Genomic DNA, 22,154 nt, shown 5'->3' with positions numbered 1-22,154 from the left:
CAGCCCCCTTAAGTTAATACTTTGCAGCGCCACCTTTTGCTGCGATTACAGCTGTAAGTCGCTTGGGGTATGTCTCTATCAGTTTTGCACATCGAGAGACTGACATTTTTTCCCATTCCTCCTTGCAAAACAGCTCGAGCTCAGTGAGGTTGGATGGAGAGCATTTGTGAACAGCAGTTTTCAGTTCTTTCCACAGATTCTCGATTGGATTCAGGTCTGGACTTTGACTTCGCCATTCTAACACCTGGATATGTTTATTTTTGAACCATTCCATTGTAGATTTTGCTTTATGTTTTGGATCATTGTCTTGTTGGAAGACAAATCTCCGTCCCAGTCTCGGGTTTTTTGCAGACTCCATCAGGTTTTCTTCCAGAATGGTCCTGTATTTGGCTCCATCCATCTTCCCATCAATTTTAACCATCTTCCCTGTCCCTGCTGAAGAAAAGCAGGCCCAAACCATGATGCTGCCACCACCATGTTTGACAGTGGGGATGGTGTGTTCAGCTGTGTTGCTTTTACGCCAAACATAACGTTTTGCATTGTTGCCAAAAAGTTCCATTTTGGTTTCATCTGACCAGAGCACCTTCTTCCACATGTTTGGTGTGTCTCCCAGGTGGCTTGTGGCAAACTTTAAACAACACTTTTTATGGATATCTTTAAGAAATGGCTTTCTTCTTGCCACTCTTCCATAAAGGCCAGATTTGTGCAATATACGACTGATTGTTGTCCTATGGACAGAGTCTCCCACCTCAGCTGTAGATCTCTGCAGTTCATCCAGAGTGATCATGGGCCTCTTGGCTGCATCTCTGATCAGTCTTCTCCTTGTATGAGCTGAAAGTTTAGAGGGACGGCCAGGTCTTGGTAGATTTGCAGTGGTCTGATACTCCTTCCATTTCAATATTATCGCTTGCACAGTGCTCCTTGGGATGTTTAAAGCTTGGGAAATCTTTTTGTATCCAAATCCGGATTTAAACTTCTTCACAACAGTATCTCGGACCTGCCTGGTGTTGTTCTTCATGATGCTCTCTGAGCTTTTGACGGACCTCTAAGACTATCACAGTGCAGGTGCATTTATACGGAGATTTGATTACACACAGGTGGATTGTATTTATCATCATTAGTCATTTAGGTCAACATTGGATCATTCAGAGATCCTTTCTGAACTTCTGGAGAGAGTTTGCTGCACTGAAAGTAAAGGGGTTGAATAATTTTGCACGCCCAATTTTTCAGTTTTTGATTTGTTAAAAAAGTTTGAAATATCCAGTAAATGTCGTTCCACTTCATGATTATGTCCCACTTGTTGTTGATTCTTCACAAAAAAATACAGTTTTATATCTTTATGTTTGAAGCCTGAAATGTGGCAAAAGGTCGCAAAGTTCAAGGGGGCCGAATACTTTCGCAAGGCACTGTACACCGTCAAGCCCATATCGCCTGGACCTGAAGGCGTTGGAGAGATCATCTTTGTGCCTGTACAGAAAAAGGCATGAGTGTGGCCCATAGGGAATCCATACCTTAGTCCTAAACAATAGCATGCCAAGGCCAGTCTGATAACAATGCAATATTTGACAAGGAATAGTAAACCATAATTTAGCAGTTTTCACTGATTTGGAAATATAAGAATAACATGCTTGCAACTCCACTCACTTGATAGTTTGTAGCTAACTACTGTACAGCTTGTTTGGTCCGGTGTGCGTCAAGTCACTCTAGTTCACACTGACCGTGTGCAGAAAGTAGTCCATTACAACTTCTTCCCATTGATCTTTGTCGATAGCGCCTGCTAAATTCAGGGCAGCAATGTTGTTCAGCAGAGTTCTCCATGGCTAACATTATCTTTCAAAAAAAGCTGCGGTAGCAAGAATTATCTACACATACTAAGCAGCTCATGTTATAGACAGAAGTGTGCCACATGGCAGACCAATCTGAACTCATCTTTCGGCATGTCCAGCCCACCCATTATCTCAGCCAATCATAGCGAGCAAGAAGGTTCCTATCTTTTTCCGTGGCTAAACCAACTAGGCTTGTAATTTAAGAATTTTATTTGTATTTACAGATGGCACACACGTTTGTTATTAAGGCACATGACAGGTCACATGTTTATGAAGGCATTTCTGCCCCAAAATGCATTTTGATAAAAATGTTCAAATGCTTCTCCTGTGAAGTAGTGATGTGTGACATACTTTGATAGCGATTGAGGGCAAACATCAAAAGCATGGCGTGGGATATGGCATACTGTTCAATATGAATCACTTTCCTTTTTCTATTTCCTCAGTTATGGTTGCATGACTTCAGCCCCTGAGACTTAGGCCTTGGCTCACTCATGGTGGATTCTGAGTTTGTGGTGAGGGCGCCCCCTCTGGATGGGAGGGATATGGAGCTGGATGTGCTGGGCTTCCTGGACTCTCTGGGGGAGGACAACACCACAGCAGCAGAGAGGTGCTACCGCTCCCACTCCCGCAGCAGTGTCCTGCAGGGCCTGCCTTTTGGAGGGGTGCCCACGGTCCTCGCCATCAATGTTGTCCTGTGGCTGGTATGTTGCTGACACAGACACACCGATACATGTATGTATACACAATCACACGCGCGCGCGCACACACACACACTACAGTGCTACAGCAGTACCAGAGAGACATTTTCCCCAAAGACCCATCCTTCACGTGAAGTGCAACATTGTATCAAATCATCAACCGGGTCGACCCAAAGCTGTCCCTCGCAAACTTGCAAAATTATATAATCTAGCTTATTCCGGGCGTCAGAGTTTCAGACATCTGTTTTTAATGACGATCCCACTGGATGTTTGGAATCATCAGATCATGATATTTTGCTCTTTCACATCAAGTCTTGGTGATTATCGAAGCTGGGAGTGTTCAAAAGACTTCAAATACTGAGGAACTAAACAGACATTGTTGACTTACTGTGTGAGGTGAATCAAAAATGACTGAGAAGCTCAGCACATTAGTGGTGGATGTGGTGAGGTATGACAATCAGACATTGCCAAATGGGCGCTTTCTTACTTTTGCATGCAGCAGGCCCGGTAGGCCTACTTCTGTGTGTACTCAGGTGCTCTCTCTCCCTGAACTTTATCAGGAACGAGAAACCAGACACATGCTCATTGCTGACATGGATTACGCCAAACAAAAGCCAATGAAAACATTTACAAAACTCATGGTTATGAAATAAACCAAAACGCGTTTCTCACAAGTGTAGCAGGTTGTAAACTCCTCAAACAACGTTTCCAGTCTGAGAATGAGAGCGGTAAATGACTGTAATTAATACAATACAGGCATTAACATTAAATTAATGTAACCAAATGACGGGGAATTAATGGTACATTTACTAGGCCTACTGGTGACCTGTAATGGAGAATTGATAGAAAATAAACAAAGGGAAAACGATTCACACAATTAAACAATGAATGCACAAGAATTGACGGGAGACAGCTGAACGCATTCTGGAGAGCTGAGCACATGCATTCTGGAGAGCTGAGCACATGCATTCTGGAGAGCTGAGCACATGCATTCTGGAGAGCTGAGCACATGCATTCTGGAGAGCTGAGCACATGCATTCTGGAGAGCTGAGCACATGCATTCTGGAGAGCTGAGCACATGCATTCTGGAGAGAGACACGCCATGTCTTTGCCAGACACCCCTCCCTTCTTCTTGCAACATTTAAAATTATACTCAACACATTATCTTCATGCATTTTAGATGCTTATTACTGACAGCTGCAACTCAGTCAGCTAGACCTTTTGCCACTCGCACTACCCACATTGCGGGCTTCCCAAATAGGCATAGGCCTACACACTTGTGATTTTAAACAATCCACAATAAAACATTTTTTAAATAAGCTAATGATCCTCTGTGGCTAAGTCATGCTCCCTGGTGAATTATTTTGAATGATTTAATTTAGACACGAGTAATTATAACCAATTTTGTCGAAACAACAATTTACTTTAGGAGAATCCAGCATCCTAACAGTGCAGAGCTCTGCACCCGCCAATTTTCCTTTCCAATTCACAAGAGGCTGAAACCAGAGATCTGTATAATGACGAGATGGTCATGTCTCCGCACTAACAATAAGAGTTGCAAAGGTGGGAAGACAGGCGACAAGCTGCATATTATGCCCATAGAAACGCATTGGGCTTATTCTTGACAGATTTTACCGAGAGTCAGCCCTCTAGTTTTTCCTCTTCCTCTCTGCTGAAATGATATCACCGGAGAGGAGAAAGCATCTGAGTGAGCGAAACAGCGCCCCTCTATATGTAGCCCATGTATCTGATGCTGTCTGGCCAGAAATAAATAGTATGACATGTCATAATACTCTTTTGGTCCAGGCAGCATCAGATACATGGTGTACACATACTGAGACCGAGGGGCGCTGTTTTGCTCGCTCGGGTGCTTTAACTGAGATCGATGCGTCTTTCCGTCAGCATGAGTCTCGGTCAAATAAATTATCAATATTTAAATATTCTATTTGTACAGGCAAGAAGGTGGGGCGGGCTAGGCCCCCTGAGGCCCGTCCATAATGCTGGATCTGCTTACAAGCCTTCACATTCATTGTTTTATGATACAAACACTACTCCATTCTCCTCTTCTCTATAAAATATGGTGTGTTTACAAATGTGCAGAAAGATTACTCTTCCCACTCCAGGATGATAATAGAAATCCATCTGTCTCCAGATTTGTGAATGTACACCTCTGTTCCGCTGTCAGTTCTTGTCAAACTAGATTTTCTCTCTGGTTATCAGTCTTGTCTACCAGCCCATGTTTAATTGATTCACTGTGATTGTTCCCTGGTAGTCAGGACAACACAGAAGGTTAATAGCAGTGTCTTAATGACGAGTTCAAGTGTGTTTCAAACCTTGATTTCCCCCCATGTGACAGCGTACCGCCTCTGCACCATTCCTAACATCACACAAAATAATAATCTGTGGGGCATCAGTGGAACGTGGACACCCACCCAGGGACAAGAGATGGAAGACATTCGAGACAGGCAGAGAGAAATGGGATACAACGAGGGGATATTATATATGCAGAGAGCTTAGGAATTGCATTTGGCCACGACTATAAAAGCAGAATGTATTACTCATCTTAGTCCAATACCTTGTTAAACATTGTCCTGGTTGTCCATGCATGGCTTTAGACCAGTATGGAGGCGCAGGGAGGTGGTGGTTGATGAGCTCTCTGTGTCTTATAACTCGTTCTTTGTATTGCAGTTTCTTTTGCTCATCTTTTCCTGTTTGAGGAAGGCTGCGTGGGACTATGGCCGTCTGGCTCTATTGATGGAGAATGACAGGTACAGTAAAGCCCTTTCACCTCAGCTTCTTCATTCTCACTGTATTTTAAGTCTGATTTAGAAGTCGAGGCAACACTCAAGATGGAGAAATCCGTATCGAAAGCATAATTCATGACTGATTGACATTGTGCTACTTGAGATTGGCTCCCCCTCCTGAGAAGAAATGGTACTGCCCAGGCATTCTCATACTCATGAAACACTTTGTTTTCCTGTCTCTCTTGCTTTGATGGAGCTCGTGTTACACTATTACATTGCTTTAATATAACTATGCCTAACAAAATATAAACGCGACATGCAACAATTTAAAAGATGAGTTATAGTTCATATAAGGAAATCAGTAAATTGAAATAAAGTAGTTAGGCCCTAATCTATTGATTTTACATGACAGGGAATACAGACATGCATCTGTTGGTCACAGATACTTTAAAAAATAATAATGAAGTAGGGGTGTGGATCAGAAAACCAGTCAGTATCTGGTGTGACCATTTGCCTCATGCAGCGTGACACATCTCCTTCGCATAAAGTTGATCAGGCTGTTGAGTGTGGCCTGTGGAATGTTGTCCCACTCCTCTTCAATGGCTGTGTGAAGTTGCTGGATATTGGTGGGAACTGTGGAACATGCTGTCGTACACGTCTATCCAGAGCATCCCAAACGGGCTCAATGCGTCACATGTCTGACTATGCAGGCCATGGAAGAACCTGGACATTTTCAGCTTCCAGGAATTGTGGACAGATCCTTGCGACATAGGGCCGTGCATTATAATGCTGAAATATGAGGTGATGGCGACGGATGAATGGCACGACAACAGGCCTCAGGATCTCGTCACGGTATCTCTGTGCATTCAAATTGCCATTGATAAAATACAATTGTGTTCGTTGGCCATAGCTTATGCATGGCCATACCATAATCCCAGTGCCACCATGGGGTACTCACTTCACATTGACATCAGAAAACCACCCACCACACAACGCCATACACGTGGTCAACAGTTGTGAGGCCGGTTGGATGTACTGACAAATTCTCTAAAACGGCTTATGGTAGAGAAATAAATAGTAAGTTATCTGGCAACAGGTCTGGTGGGCAGGCCAAATGCACGCGCCCTCAACTTGATGTCTGTGGCATTGTGTTGTGACAACTGCACACTTTAGAGTGTCCCCAGGACAAGGTGCACCTGTGTAATGATCATTCTGTTTGCCAAGTTAATCCAGCCACCTGACAGGTGTGGTATATCAAGAAGCTGATTAAACGGCATGATCATGTAAACAAATTTGTGCACAAAATTTGAGCTAAATAAGCTTTTTCTGCAAATGAAACATTTCGGGGGTCTTTTATTTCAGCTCTTGAAACATGGGACCAAAACTTGACATGTTATTTTTATTCAGTATTGTATACATACATCAAATTTAATCACTTTTTACACATTATCATAATCTGTGAGTACTATTTTTTTTTCCCCCAAGCCTTGATACCATAATATGCAGAAGGCAATAATGGCACACTCATTGTAGCTCTGATTTTCCTGAATCTTAGGACCTTGTTAGCTTTTAAAGTGACATGAGGTCCAGTCAGTCCTCTGTGTGGGTCTGCAGAGTGAGGCTCTGCAACAGCTTACTTCTGCCTGATCTGGAGCCACTCCGGTGTGAGTGTGGGGTTGATTTAGTTCTGCCTGACCAGCAGCGGCTCTCTGCCACCCTGGGGCAGTGACATCTGTTTGTTCTGCGGAGCGGGCGGCCGTCGCGCTAATTCAATTATTACGCTTAAAGTGGCACGCTGTAGAGCTGTCAGCAACTTCAACTTGAAAGAAACATCACCAAACTCGATCATCACAATGCTTCATTGGATTTCAGGAACACTGTCCATCTCTCCTCCCTCCTATCATTGATATGATCTCAGATTGACTGGAGTTCTAAGGGGAGGACCGCATCCTGCATGGAATAGCTATTAGACCCAGCCAACACAATTAGCGCTCATGCTGTCTGCAGGCTCTGTGCCTGACCGTCTGTTGGAAAGAGGATATTAACTTCCCACAGTCACTCATTGCAAAATGGGTTCACGTTTGCTATATAATTTTAGGATGCTGTCCAGGCCACTGAAAATCATCCTTCCAAGAATGTGTTTAACGGCTGTAGTCTCATACTGTGCAGTCTTGTTGCTCGTGCAGTATAGTGTCTTCCATCTTGTGATGTGTTCTATGTGATGAGCTTCCTTCCTTCCTATTCTGTAGGAAGAGACCCATGCACCATAATGATAATCCTGGTATGTCTTCTGTTGCTCAGCCTCACGTCCCTGTTCTACGGAGAGCAGAGTGAGAAGGAGAAGTCCCCGTCAGAGTCCAGCCCGTCAGACTCAGACACCAAGGACTTGGTAAGTCCAACTTTATTATGGATCCAAGTCCAGACAGTAGGATAGGTCTGGAGGTATAGCTGATAAAGGGTGACCCTGTTTGAGTGTTATTCCACTCTTTTTGTGACCCTGATCAAGCACTTTTCCTTAATTAAGTTGATGAAACATCCAGCTGCACAAACAAATCAAAAACATTAAGAAAAGGCAGATTATTTAGAGAATGACTTTATATACACACACACACACCTGCCTGCGTGACTCGGTAAGATCACCATTAATGTAACACACTATGTTAATGAGGGAGTAGGACGGAGTAAGACGGGAGTCTTCTCCCAGAGTTTGACAGCAGTGAAGTGGTTTACGCCTCAGACTAGACCTATTTAAACGCCATCACTCTCAGTGCGTAGGCCTTAATGTTATGCGAATGACATGCACCGCGGGCCAGGCGTGCTTGGCACTGCCTACCACATGTGGTATTTATTTTGTTTTTGATAAGCGATCCACTGAATGTTTTATGTCTTTCCTCCTTTAGGGCTTCTGCTCTTGGCTTACAACACTTTACCATATGAAGTAAGTGTAAAACCTCTACCTGTTATCACTTCTAGCATTTTTATTGCCCTTCTCTTCAATGTTGTCATCCCATTAAGCAGTGAAAAGCAAACGAGTGTGTGTGTGCTCATGGAATTGTTTGTGCCGTGGTTCACCATAGACTCGAGCAAGTGCAAATACTCTAACTCCACTAAATGGATCTAGATCCGTAACTTCCTCTGTGTCCATGGTTTCCATATTATTATGGTGGAGTTTGGGTTCTTCTGGGTGCTGTTTTTAGCTCTTGTGTTAGTGGCTGACTGTAATACCTCACCCTGGGATCCCTGGGAAAGTACTAACCCACCCTGAAAGCTCTCTGTGTGGCCTGGCCTGCCTGCTGTGGGACCAGCAGTCAACTCTTGTTTCTTCTCTTTTATGAGACAAGTGGGTTTTCTGACCCTCCAGGAGTGCAGTGAGGTATGAGGAGTTGGCCCCACAATATCACTACCACGGAGCACCTGACTCTGTCTCCCCATAGAAGAGAAGGATTCTGCTCTTCCCACTACAGTCCCATTACACCCATGTGTCTAGTACATGCTGTTTCCCCATAGACCCCTTAACTGCACACTGCTTCTTTGTAACTCTGTGCTTAGTCTCCTTAGTTTGAATCCTGCCACCCTGGGAAGATCCCCTCTTCCCTCCCCAGTTTCAGAACCTCTCTCTCTGTGTTGCGTCTCCAGGGATGAGGAGATCAGGAGTAAGTGTGGTGTCGACGCTACGACCTACCTGTCCTTCCAGCGCCACATCATCCTGCTCATGACTGTGGTCTGCCTGCTGTCTTTGGCCATCATCCTGCCTGTCAACTTTTCCGGAAACCTCCTAGGTAATTTAGAAGAAAGCCTTGGCCTATGTTGGGAGGCCCAGGGATATCCTAGATGCCAGGGGAGGTAGAGGGGCACCTCGCCGGGAGAGACCAGGCCACACATGCATATGCAAACACAAACGCATACAGGGGTGGGCTTGCACGCATGCACACACACGCCACAGTTATAAATACAAGTGGACAAAGTCTGCCCATGGATATCTTAAATGTAGGCCACACACACACACCACAGATCCAAACACAGACTGAGTGAAATGACACCGGGGAAGTGAAATGATAGGCTACAATGACTTTGTTCATGATCATGCACTCCGCAAATGACTTGTAACTATAGACAGGTTGGTTGTTTAGCATCAAAGCCGAAGCGTGCACAACTATGAGGCGAAACGGACTGGGTTGGCTTAGCTTTTTGATAACATGTAAGCTATACTTCGTCTCTGATGTTTGTTTACTGAAAACACAAATACATTTGCACAAGTACTTGTCTCTCAAATACATCGTTACAGTTGTGAGCTAGAACCGCCACTGGTGTCTGGGGGAGCGGGTTAGCAAAATGCTATCATATGCAATTAAACCATTTATAAAATGGTCAGCTATATTTGTAATACAGACTAGCTCAAAACTAAGTGATTTTGATAATTGTCTGTTAAATGAAAGTAGAGGTGCTATCTTTATTTGCTCCATAGCTCAGGCGGCTCGAGGCTGTTTGGCTCATCTCAGTCAAGAGGAAGAACTTTGCAGCTGTTTCTGAGTTAATAAACAATGCCATGCTGCTGGATGGTAACATTCCAATAAAACCCAGCCCTGAAACAAAACGTAGAATGAAAATCATTTCTATGTCATATCATAGGAATTTGCACGAAGTGGGCAGTTCAGATTTGTCACTTCAAGCCCAGATATGTCATACTTTGTGCAACATCATGAGAAAAAGTGGATTTCTAGTGGTGTGGGTGTCCCTCCCTTTACTTTAGAAAAATAACTGTTACACACACATTAACTGTCGCATGTTGTCTTTTCTATAGGGGATAATCCTGAAAATTTTGGAAGAACGACTGTGGCTAATCTTCCTGCGAAGTAGGTCAAAGGACTATGGCTTCTCTTTTTGCAGAGGATTCATAATAATTCAGGAAATGTTCAAGAATATCTTGAGACCATAGTTATCCAACAGTCATGCGGAAACCTTTTCTTTCCTCTTAGGGACAGCTTCCTGTGGCTCCACAGTATCTTTGCTCTGCTCTACTTCATCATCACAGTGCTGTGTATGGCCCACCACTCCTCACGCCTGGAGTACAGAGAGGACGAGAAGGTGTGTGTGACTGCTCCTCAAACCTAGCCAAATGTATAATGATTACAGCATGGTTAGGTTACTGTCTCAGAAAACCTGAAAGAGACACCATTTGGTGTCTGTAATTTATTGTTACCATCTTGTCAGGTGGCCAGGACTCTCATGATCACCTGCATCCCCAGAGAGATCTCAGACCCAGGCCTCATCACCAAACACTTCCAGTAATCTTAAATGTTTACTTCCCACTTTCCTTACTCTTTCAAGATACAGCTGATACTAATACAGCTGGTGTGGATAGGTGGTTTAACTCTGTTCCCTTTTCCACTCTAGTGAGGCCTACCCCAGCTGTACTGTCACTGACCTCCGCTTCTGCTTCAACGTACACAAACTGATGAGGCTGGACTCTGAGAGGTACAGTAACTATGACAATATGGAGAAATTAGTTACTTTTTTGGTTTTTTTGCCTTGTGCAGATTTGAGTTGTTGTGTTTCAGACGGAAGGCGATGAAAGGAAGGCTGTATTTTGCCACTAAGGCCCAGAAGGAGGGGAAGATCATGATTAAGACCCACCCCTGTGCTACCATCTTCTGCTGTGACGTGTGCGGCTTTGAGCAGGTGCTTTTGAAACAGAAATGTTACAGTGAATCTTGGTCATAGTAATTATGTTGCATTGATTGCATTTTGCCACTGGATGGCACTAAAAAACTAATTTAGATTTGAGCAGCAACGTGATTCCTCGTCTGTCTGAATTGAAATACAATAAGGGATACAACAAGACTTGATGAATAATACCAGTATGTAGCTAATCTATATTTTCAACTCTTTGCAGGTGGATGCAGAGCAGTACTACAGTGAGCTAGAGGAGAAACTGACCGATGAGTTTAATGCAGAGAAGCATCGCATCTCGCTCATGAGGCTGGGCATCGCCTTTGTGACCTTTCGGGACGAAAGGATGACTGCTGTGTGAGTAAACGATGACCTCTGACTGACCATGGTAATGTACTGTACTGCAGTTTCCCGCAGTGCCAAATTATATGTTTTACTTTCCCCAAAATTCCTGTTACAGGGTTTGATTGAATATGTTCATGAGTGTGTGTCTGCCTATTTTGTGTGATGACTTTGTGTCTGTGTGTGTTGTTTCTCTTCGCAGTATTGTCAAGGACTATAGCAGGGTCCGTTGCCGTCAGAAACCCCAGCAGTCAAGCATCACCACGGTAGTTCAGTCTCACAGGTGGGGTGTAAACTACGCCCCGGCACCAAGCGACATCATCTGGTGAGCGATGTTATCTGAAGCAGATGATGACTAGAAATTCCCTCCCATTGGTTATCGAACTATTTAGTAGCTTTATCTTACCTGATAGGTGAGTTAAAATATACCGTACGGGATTTGAAACTGACGCATATTAACGAGCGGTACCCTGCATTTTTACAGTTGGATTTGTCATTTAGAAGACGCTGTTATCCAGAGCGACTTAGTTGTTGCATTAGCAATTCGTATTACAGTTAGTAGCAAAGAGAGACAACAGCGTTTCCCAGTCTGAGTAAGCTGCAGTACAGCGCCCTTAACCACTGCACCACCCGGGAGGCTTAATTGACATAATTTGTATCTATATCCACAGTAAAACGAGTCCTATATCGACATAACCTTCTAAGGTCTTCGAAAGCCCAGTTAACAAACAGATTACCGACCATTTCGAATCCCACCGTACCTTCTCCGCTATGCAATCTGGTTTCAGAGCTGGTGGGTGCACCTCAGTCACGCTCAAGGTCCTAAATGATATCATAACCGCCATCGATAAGAGACAGTACTGTGCAGCCGATGCATTCATCGACCTGGCCAAGGCTTTCGACTCTGTCATTGACCACATTCTTATTGGCAGACTCAACAGCCTTGGTTTCTCAAATGATTGCCTTGCCTGGTTTACCAACTACTTCTCTGATAGAGTTCAGTGTGTCAAATCGGAGGGCCTGTTGTTCGGACCTCTGGCAGTCTCTATGGGGGTGCCATAGGTTTTAATTCTCGGGCCGACTCTCTTCACTGTATACATCAATGATGTCGCTCTTGCTGCTGGGGATTCTCGGATCCACCTCTACGCAGACACCATTCTGTATACTTCTGGCCCCTCATTGGACACTGTGTTAACAAACCTCCAGACGAGCTTCAATGCCATACAACTCTCCTTCCGTGGCCTCCAACTGCTCTTAAACGCAAGTAAAACTAAATGCATGCTTTTCAATCGATCACTGCCCGCACCTGCTCGCCCGTCCAGCATCACTACTCTGGACGGTTCTGACTTAGAACATGTGGACAACTACAAATACCTAGGTGTCTGGTTAGAATGTAAACTCTCCTTCCAGACTCACATTAAGCATCTCCAATCCAAAATTAAATCTAGAATCGGCTTCCTGTACATAGCCCATCTGTAAACAGCCCATCCAACCACCTCATCCACATACTGTATTTATTTATCTTGCTCCTTTGCGCTCCAGTATCTCTACTTGCACATTCATCTTCTGCACAGCTACCATTCCAGTGTTTAATTGCTATATTGTATTTACTTCGCCACCATGGCCTATTTATTGCCTTAACTCCCTTATCGTACCTCATTTCCATTCACTGTATATAGACTTATTTTTTCTACTGTATTATTGACTATATGATTTGTTTATTCCATGTGTAACTCTGTGTTGTATATGTCGAACTGCTATGCTTTATCTTGGACAGGTCACAGTTGCAAATGAGAACTTGTTCTCAACTAGCCTACCTGGTTAAATAAAGGATAAATTTAAAAAAAAACTGAAAGGCCGGTTTGCATCTGCACATGTGGACAAAGATTGTACTTTTTGGAGAAATGTCCTCTGGTCTGATGAAACAAAAATATAACTGTTTGGCCATAATGATCATCGTTATGTTTGGAGGGAAAAGGGGGAGGCTTGCAAGCCGAAGAACACCATTCCAACCGTGAAGCATGGGGGTGGCAGCATCATGCTGCTTTGCTGCAGGAGGGATTGATGCACTTCACAAAATAGATGGCCTCATGAGGAATGAAAATGATATGGCTATATTGAAGCAACATCTCAAGACATCAGTCAGGAAGTTAAAGCTTGGTCGCAAATGGGTCTTCTAAATGGACAATGACCCCAAGCTCCAGTTCCAAAGTTGTGGCAAAATGGCTTAAGGACAACAAAGTCAAGGTGTTGGAGTGGCCATCACAAAGCCCTGACCTCAGTCCTATAGAACATTTGTGGGCAGAACTGAAAAAGCGTGTGTGAGCAAGGAGGCCTACAAACCTGACTCGGTTACACCAGCTCTGTCAGGAGGAATGGGCCAAAATTCACCCAATTTATTGTGGGAAGCTTGTGGAAGGCTACCCACAACGTTTGACCCAATTTGAACAATTTAAAGGCAATGCTACAGAATACTAATTGAGTCCATGTGAACTTCTGACCCACTGGGAATGTGATGAAATAAATAAAAGCTGAAATATATCATTCTCTCTACTATTTTTTTCTGACATTTCACATTCTTAAAATAAAGTGGTGATCCTAACTGATCTAAGACGGGGAATTTTTACGAGGATTAAATGTCAGGAATTGTGAAAAACTGAGTTTAATTGTATTTCGCTAAGGTGTATGTAAACTTACTACTTCGACTGTATCCCCCATTAGCCAATGAGACAGCCCCGCCAAGCGGTGCTCGCTGTGCTTCGTGCCGCATTGGCTGTGTGTGTTTGTGCGGCGGAAGTGCTCCCTGGTGGTGTCACAGGCTCTGGGGTCGACCAGTGATTGACTGACTAACTGACTGTGTTTTCTATCATTACAACGGAGCACTCGAGTGTGCTGTATCCAACCTGTTATCCACTCCAGTGTGGTTTGTTATTCCCTCCCACGTTAAGGGTTGTTTTTGTTGTATTCATACTTTGTGGATATAAACAGTAGTACAGATTAGCAGAGACAGGACGTGGAGAGGTCTGTCATGTCAGCCGTCCATCAGGATAGATCAGTGACCATGTTTTTACCTACGTCTCCAGGGAGAACCTCTCAGTGTGTGGCTCCCGCTGGTGGCTCCGCAGCGTCCTGCTCAACATCCTCCTCTTCCTCATCCTCTTCTTCCTCACCACTCCCGCCATCATCGTCAACACCATGGACAAGTTCAACGTCACCCGGCCTGTGGACAGCCTGAGGGTCAGAGTTAATTCCTGAATAACAGTGCTTGAATGGTTCTAATGAGGTGATGGTGCTGTACAAAAGCAAATAAACTCAGTATTTCCAGAATGAACTATAGCATGATGAACTCATGAGGTTTTGGTTTCTCCCCATAGAGCCCGATCATCACTCAGTTCTTCCCTACTCTATTGCTCTGGGCATTCTCTGTCCTGCTGCCCTTCATAGTCTATTACTCAGCCTTCTTCGAGTCTCACTGGACCAGGTAGAGTATTGCACTGCTTGCAGGCCCCAGCAGATACTGCTCAACCCAAGGCCCACTTCTGTCCCTGAAAAGACAAAACACTGTATTCATATTCCTCAGACCCTCTTCACTTGTTTTTGTCTGTCTTCTCGACACAATTACACACCTCTCACTGTTCTCTCACTGTTGTCTCTCTGTCTCACAGTGTGCTCTGTTTGCCTGCGTTACTTCTCTAGTCAGGTTGTCATAACGATCTTCTGTGCAGATAATGACATGCAAAGTGGTCACGATACACTGAGGAGCAGAATAGCTCTGCATCCTGGAGGAGACAACCTCACACTGCACCTATGAGCACTGTCTCTTTACATAACCACCCACCCATATATTGTGAATGACTTAATGCAAATCAATGTTTACTGTTATTGTGGAAGGCGCTGCTCGTGGTAATGAGCCCACTAAGTTGTTTGCATTTGAAACGGAATCATTAAACATGTGAGATGTTGCTTTTTGAATGTCGCGTGTGAGTGAGTGTGATTGTGTTTGTGTGAGCTTCTGCCATTAGTGTCTCCTAAAAGTATTTAATATTCTAACATGTACTACATGTCCAAAATATGTGTTGTGATGTCCAAAACATGTCCTCTGTTGTGATGTGGTCCTTGTTGTGGTGTCCTCAGATCCAGTGAGAACCAGATCACGATGCACAAGTGCTTTGTACTGTTGGTGTTCATGGTGATCATCCTGCCCTCGCTGGGTCTCTCCAGGTATGAATATAGGAACATACATGCTGACGTGTAACAGACCACTTATTGCTCACTGCTATGATCATTACAGAGATTGCGTATGATCCAGGATCCCGTGCTTCTGCTCTAATGTACCTGTGCTTCTTTCCTCTCCTTTTGCCCTACTCTAGTCTGGATCTGTTCTTCAGGTGGCTGTTTGATGTCAACTTCCTGGAAGACAAGGATGTTAAATTGGAGTAAGTGTAACTGTCCAGGCCTCTACTGCTCTGGTACCATCTGCGTAGCTCGCTCTGACAGAACTGCCATGGCAAACACACTTCTAAGATATGTCTCCTCTGTGTACAGGTGTGTGTTCCTGCCTGATAACGGCGCGTTCTTTGTAAACTACGTGATCACGTCCAGCCTGATCGGCACGGCCATGGAGCTGCTGCGTATCCCAGCTCTGATGGTGTATGCTCTGCGTCTCTGTTTGGCCAAGCCCGGGGCCGAGCGCATCCACGTCAAACGGGTGACAGGAGCAGTATTTGACTGTAGTATTTGTGTGCATCTTTGATTTATCAAATAACCTTCTTTTTTTTATCTCCAGAGCCAGGCCTATGAGTTCCAGTTTGGTCTGGAGTACGCCTGGACCATGTGCATCTATGCTGTTAGCATGACTTACAGTATCACCTGTCCCATCATCATGCCCTTTGGTGAGTGCATGTGTGTGTAGGCTAAAGAAGCACGCTTGTCTTTGCTTCTCACATCCTTCCTTCCTATGTGTGTGTTTTGTGTGTCTCCTTCCTGTGTGTGTGTCTCCTTCCAGTGTGTGTGTGCTCAGTGGAAACCTCTCTCCTGCTACTGTAACCTTGGTCACCTCTGCTGCCAGCCTGGTGCAGACTGTGAAGTGTATGTGCTGTAGTTCCAGACGCTCAGGCACAGCGAGTTGTGAGCCAGACGCCCACTCCACTTCTGTCACTTCTGCCGCTACTCTCCTTTATTCACTTCCCCTACTCTCCTTTATTTACTGCCGCTACTCTCCTTTATTTACTGCTGCTACTCTCCTTTGTTTACTGCTGCTACTCTCCTTTATTTACTGCTCCTACTCTCCTTTGTTTACTGCTGCTACTCTCCTTTATTTACTGCTCCTACTCTCCTTTGTTTACTGCTGCTACTCTCCTTTATTTACTTCCCCTACTCTCCTTTATTTACTGCTGCTACTCTCCTTTATTTACTGCTCCTACTCTCCTTTGTTTACTGCTGCTACTCTCCTTTATTTACTGCCGCTACTCTCCTTTGTTTACTGCTGCTACTCTCCTTTATTTACTGCTCCTACTCTCCTTTGTTTACTGCTGCTACTCTCCTTTATTTACTTCCCCTACTCTCCTCTGTTTACTGCTGCTACTCTCCTTTATTTACTGCTGCTACTCTCCTTTATTTACTGCTGCTACTCTCCTTTGTTTACTGCTGCTACTCTCCTCTGTTTACTGCTGCTACTCTCCTTTATTTACTGCCACTACTCTCCTCTGTTTACTGCTGCTACTCTCCTTTATTTACTGCCACTACTCTCCTCTGTTTACTGCCGCTACTCTCCTTTATTTACTGCCGCTACTCTCCTCTGTTTACTGCTGCTACTCTCCTTTATTTGCTGCTGCTACTCTCCTATATTTACTGCCGCTACTCTCCTTTATTTACTGCCGCTACTCTCCTCTGTTTACTGCTGCTACTCTCCTTTATTTGCTGCTGCTACTCTCCTATATTTACTGCCGCTACTCTCCTTTATTTACTGCCGCTACTCTCCTCTGTTTACTGCTGCTACTCTCCTTTATTTGCTGCTGCTACTCCTTTATTTACTGCTGCTACTCTCCTTTGTTTACTGCTGCTACTCTCCTTTATTTACTGCCGCTACTCTCCTCTGTTTACTGCCGCTACTCTCCTCTGTTTACTGCCGCTACTCTCCTTTATTTGCTGCCGCTACTCTCCTTTATTTACTGCCGCTACTCTCCTTTATTTACTGCCGCTACTCTCCTTTATTTACTGCTGCTACTCTCCTTTATTTACTGCTGCTACTCTCCTTTATTTACTGCTGCTACTCTCCTTTGTTTACTGCTGCTACTCTCCTCTGTTTACTGCTGCTACTCTCCTTTATTTACTGCTGCTACTCTCCTTTATTTACTGCTGCTACTCTCCTTTGTTTACTGCTGCTACTCTCCTCTGTTTACTGCTGCTACTCTCCTTTATTTGCTGCTACTCTCCTTTATTTACTGCCGCTACTCTCCTTTGTTTACTGCTGCTACTCTCCTTTATTTACTGCCGCTACTCTCCTCTGTTTACTGCCGCTACTCTCCTTTATTTGCTGCCGCTACTCTCCTTTATTTGCTGCCGCTACTCTCCTTTATTTACTGCCGCTACTCTCCTTTATTTACTGCTGCTACTCTCCTTTATTTACTGCTGCTACTCTCCTTTGTTTACTGCTCCTACTCTCCTCTGTTTACTGCTGCTACTCTCCTTTATTTACTGCTGCTACTCTATTTTATTTACTGCTGCTACTCTCCTATATTTACTGCCGCTACTCTCCTTTATTTGCTGCTGCTACTCTCCTTTGTTTACTGCTGCTACTCTCCTTTATTTGCTGCTGCTACTCTCCTTTATTTGCTGCTGCTACTCCTTTGTTTGCTGCTGCTACTCTCATTTGTTTACTGCTGCTACTCTCCTTTGTTTACTGCTGCTACTCTCCTATATTTACTGCCGCTACTCTCCTTTATTTGCTGCTGCTACTCTCCTTTGTTTACTGCTGCTACTCTCCTTTATTTGCTGCTGCTACTCTCCTTTATTTGCTGCTGCTACTCCTTTGTTTGCTGCTGCTACTCTCCTTTGTTTACTGCTGCTACTCTCCTTTATTTGCTGCTGCTACTCTCCTTTATTTGTTGCTGCTACTCCTTTGTTTGCTGCTGCTACTCTCATTTGTTTACTGCTGCTACTCTCCTTTATTTACTGCTGCTACTCTCCTTTGTTTACTGCTGCTACTCTCCTTTGTGTACTGCTGCTACTCTCCTCTGTTTACTGCTGCTACTCTCCTTTATTTACTGCTGCTACTCTCCTTTGTTTACTGCTGCTACTCTCCTCTGTTTACTGCTGCTACTCTCCTCTGTTTACTGCCGCTACTCTCCTTTATTTACTGCCGCTACTCTCCTTTATTTACTGCTGCTACTCTCCTTTGTTTACTGCTGCTACTCTCCTTTGTTTACTGCTGCTACTCTCCTTTATTTACTTCCACTACTCTCCTTTGTTTACCGCTGCTACTCTCCTTTATTTACTGCCCCTACTCTCCTTTGTTTACTGCCGCTACTCTCCTTTGTTTACTGCCGCTACTCTCCTCTGTTTACTGCTGCTACTCTCCTTTGTTTACTGCTGCTACTCTCCTTTATTTACTGCCGCTACTCTCCTTTATTTACTGCTGCTACTCTCCTTTATTTACTGCTGCTACTCTCCTTTGTTTACTGCTGCTACTCTCCAGGCCTTGACACCTGCCTTCCACATTGTACCAGGCCTGGGCCCTGCTGCATGCTGTCTTTAACCTGTTATTCATTCTGTAGCCCAGAGTTGGGGTCAATTCCATCTAAATTCTAGTAAATTCCGAAGTCAGCCGACAGGAATGGGAGTGCAATTGACCTCAACTATGCTTTAGACTGAAGTTAGCACTTTACAATAGGTGATTGGCTGCATATGTCCTCATCAATCAGCTCGGTGTATGTCTGTCTCTCAGGGCTGCTCTACCTGATCCTGAAACACATGGTGGACCGTTACAACATCTACTATGCCTACGTGCCCACCAACCTCAACCAGCGCATCCACACTGCAGCCATCAGCCAGGTCATCGTGGCGCCCATCCTCTGCATGTTCTGGCTCCTGTTCTTCTCTGTGCTCAGGCTGGGTACTTCCTGGTTCATGTTACCATAGCCTATCAAACAGACCGATACATGTGGGTTACCCACTGTTAGTCAGACATAGCTTAGTGAGTCGTCATATATGGTGATGTGGTCTTGATTGTGGTTCTTCTCTTGTGCTCCAGGCCCAATGCGTCCCATCACCCTCTTCACATTTGTGTCGCTGCTCTCCTGCCTTGTCTTCTCCCTTTTCAGCTTATGCTTAAGGAAACAGCCTGACAAGTCATCAAGCTACCAGGTCAGCGATAGTATGAACAATGGGACATAGTGCTGTACTGGTGTTATTGCTATCACAGCCTTAGTTTTTGACAAACTCTATGTAATGTAATTTATTAAGCCTAAGTACCTCGACCTTGGGCTATGTCTTTATGAGATGTGGTATTTAAGCATTGGCTGTCGCAGTGCAGCTATGCTCTTTAGATAAATCCCTATAATTTCAGTGCGAGATTATTATTGACACTTCCCCCCCGGTGGGTGTAGAGCACTGGCCCTCAATGGCTTAATTATCACTGTCCCAATGTGTTTCAGATGTTTGACCAGATGTCTGCTGACCAGCCAGCAGAAGGGGCCTTCACTGATGCAGAGAGAAGCTCCACCCCCTCCACCACCCCCTCCAATGTACCTGCCTTCATTCACACCACTCTCAATCCCTGTACAATAAGCTCATAACTAGTATATATGAGTCATTTCAGTTTTAGTAATTAGTAACTTCTTTCTCTGTGTCTCTCCCCTCAGCTGTTTGTGGCATCTGTGTTGCTGGAGCCGGAGTTAGGCCTGACCCCCATGCCCTCCCCAGCTCACCAGAGCTACGGGACTATGGCCAGCTCCCAGGACAGAGAGGAGCAAGAGGAGGAGGAAGACCAGGTTGAGACTGTCGAGACAGAGCTCCAGGACCCTCCAAACCCCTATTACTCCAGCCCCCTCATGGACAGCCCAGTGGGCTACCAGTGACTCACCCCCCTCCCTAACCTCCATACCGTCTCCTATTTGTAAGAGAGAAAGATGTTTTTTTTAAACCCTTGTTTTACCCTCTTCCACATCCAAGCCCCTCTGACTGTACAATGTTTGTGAGGGACCCTTTTGGATTTTGTGTTTGGAGGTTCTTTGGAACCAAAGGCTGAAATAGGTTCTTCCCCAGCCCAGTGGAGGGGATGTGGGGGCTTCATCTTAAATAAACAATACGGAGGATACTTCAAACAAAAGTGCATCTGTAGTTTTCTGACTACTTCATGTCTCCCTTTTTTCCCCTCTATAAGTGAATGAACTTGACCATACTGTATGTGACCTGACTGGGAGTGACTGTGTAGTGAAGGACACTATCTTTACCATACTGTATGTGACCTGACTGGGAGTGACTGTGTAGTGAAGGACACTATCTTTACCATACTGTATGTGACCTGACTGGGAGTGACTGTGTAGTGAAGGACACAATCTTTGTGTACCACTGGGAAAGGAGTAGGGATGAATTTCACCAGTTCAGTGGGTTTTAACCCAACGACCCTACTAGACAGAGTGGTCTTGGCTCTGGGGGATCTGGCTCTGGTGGAGTAGAGCTCTGCGAGGCAGGGCCGCGGGTCGGGATCAAGCCATCTGCAGTGGGAGAACAGGACAGACGGAGGGAAGGCAGAGTGAAACTCCGAGCTCTAACACCCTATGGAGGGGAAGGGACAACGGGTCTGATACTATTGCATTTATTGTCAAGGTTCTTGTTTTTGCTCTTCTGTACTGTCAGTTGTATGTGATATTATTGTGCTGAGGGGCGGACTTTGTGTATTGTTTAATAATTTATGTATAGTGCCATCCCTTTTTATTAATGTTTATCAATGACTGTTATTATGAGAACATCATAGTTGTGTTCAGTAGGAGGAAAGGGGAGAAAAGATTTCAAAACAGAAAACAAAAAGGAGTACTCTTATTGGACAAGTTCAGGGAGCACCTGAAGTCCTCCATTTTTTGAACATTATCTCCAATGACTTGGGTTTTAAAACGTTGTGCGTAAAGGTCCGGCCGCAAAAATAGTCTTGAAAAGATACTAGTAGTACCCAATTGCATCATGGTTTCAGTAGTCCAAACCAGTCGTCCGCTCCACTGCATGTTGCAAACGTATACATTGTTATACTCCATGTCCACCCATCAAACTAAAGACTCGGCTGACCTCACTGTTTGATTCAATCATACAGTAACCTTTGCTAGTTTTGTATTGCGAGTGTTTTGCTGCTCGGGGGAGAGGAGGTTTCCATGCCAAACTAAATGAAAACTGATTGAGGTTTGTCATTGTGCTCTCTTGCTGTGCCTTGAAGAAAAACTCACTATGTTGCATGGACTGAACTGAAGAGCAGGGAAAAGTGGGAGACCGATTCAAACAAACACGCATATGTACACATTCTGGCCATAGTTCTATCCAACGCAATTGATAGCTATTATCCTACTCCCTACTTTGTGTGAGCAGCCATCTTCCTGTGTACTGTGTGTCATACAGTTCCTTCAACCAATAGACAAGCAGCAGACCTGGGTTCAATAAAGTACATGCATATAAGTCTTTAGTAAAAGTTGTATTTTCTGTGTTTTGAATATTTTCTAATGTAGCTGAATGTTACTACCTTTTTTTGAAGTATTAGAAAGTATATTATAATAGTTTCCTATTAATAGCCTACTTTTTTGAAATGCTTATTTCCAAATACCTTTATTTCAACAACAACAACAAAATGTAACCTACAGGACAAGGTTCTAATGCATGGAGTATTTAAA

At 44.3% G+C, this 22,154-nt stretch overlaps 1 protein-coding gene across 1 annotated transcript in view; it reads left to right on the top strand.

Moving 5' to 3' along the window:
• The window catches only part of tmem63c (transmembrane protein 63C), a 47,450-nt gene extending 25,511 nt beyond the window's left edge, over positions 1 to 21,939 (top strand). Inside the window, exons 2-23 of the mRNA XM_021584872.3 lie at positions 2,270 to 2,527; positions 5,213 to 5,292; positions 7,570 to 7,657; positions 8,169 to 8,206; positions 8,905 to 9,047; positions 10,070 to 10,121; positions 10,245 to 10,353; positions 10,480 to 10,553; positions 10,663 to 10,743; positions 10,827 to 10,947; positions 11,162 to 11,295; positions 11,483 to 11,605; positions 14,364 to 14,517; positions 14,655 to 14,761; positions 15,415 to 15,501; positions 15,651 to 15,716; positions 15,826 to 15,988; positions 16,067 to 16,172; positions 19,226 to 19,393; positions 19,532 to 19,644; positions 19,935 to 20,024; positions 20,142 to 21,939. Coding sequence (XP_021440547.1) covers positions 2,318 to 2,527; positions 5,213 to 5,292; positions 7,570 to 7,657; positions 8,169 to 8,206; positions 8,905 to 9,047; positions 10,070 to 10,121; positions 10,245 to 10,353; positions 10,480 to 10,553; positions 10,663 to 10,743; positions 10,827 to 10,947; positions 11,162 to 11,295; positions 11,483 to 11,605; positions 14,364 to 14,517; positions 14,655 to 14,761; positions 15,415 to 15,501; positions 15,651 to 15,716; positions 15,826 to 15,988; positions 16,067 to 16,172; positions 19,226 to 19,393; positions 19,532 to 19,644; positions 19,935 to 20,024; positions 20,142 to 20,357 — 2,523 coding nt within the window. The 5' untranslated portion in view covers positions 2,270 to 2,317 and the 3' untranslated portion in view covers positions 20,358 to 21,939. The remainder of the gene's footprint in view (positions 1 to 2,269; positions 2,528 to 5,212; positions 5,293 to 7,569; positions 7,658 to 8,168; positions 8,207 to 8,904; positions 9,048 to 10,069; positions 10,122 to 10,244; positions 10,354 to 10,479; positions 10,554 to 10,662; positions 10,744 to 10,826; positions 10,948 to 11,161; positions 11,296 to 11,482; positions 11,606 to 14,363; positions 14,518 to 14,654; positions 14,762 to 15,414; positions 15,502 to 15,650; positions 15,717 to 15,825; positions 15,989 to 16,066; positions 16,173 to 19,225; positions 19,394 to 19,531; positions 19,645 to 19,934; positions 20,025 to 20,141) is intronic.
• Positions 21,940 to 22,154: the final 215 nt, after the last annotated feature.

The sequence above is a fragment of the Oncorhynchus mykiss genome, chromosome 25, assembly GCF_057628025.1.
Source record: "Oncorhynchus mykiss isolate SJ-2025 chromosome 25, ASM5762802v1, whole genome shotgun sequence".
Lineage (NCBI taxonomy): Eukaryota > Metazoa > Chordata > Actinopteri > Salmoniformes > Salmonidae > Oncorhynchus > Oncorhynchus mykiss.
The sequence above is the reverse complement of the archived record's forward strand: the minus strand, read 5'-3'. Positions and strand labels throughout refer to the sequence as shown.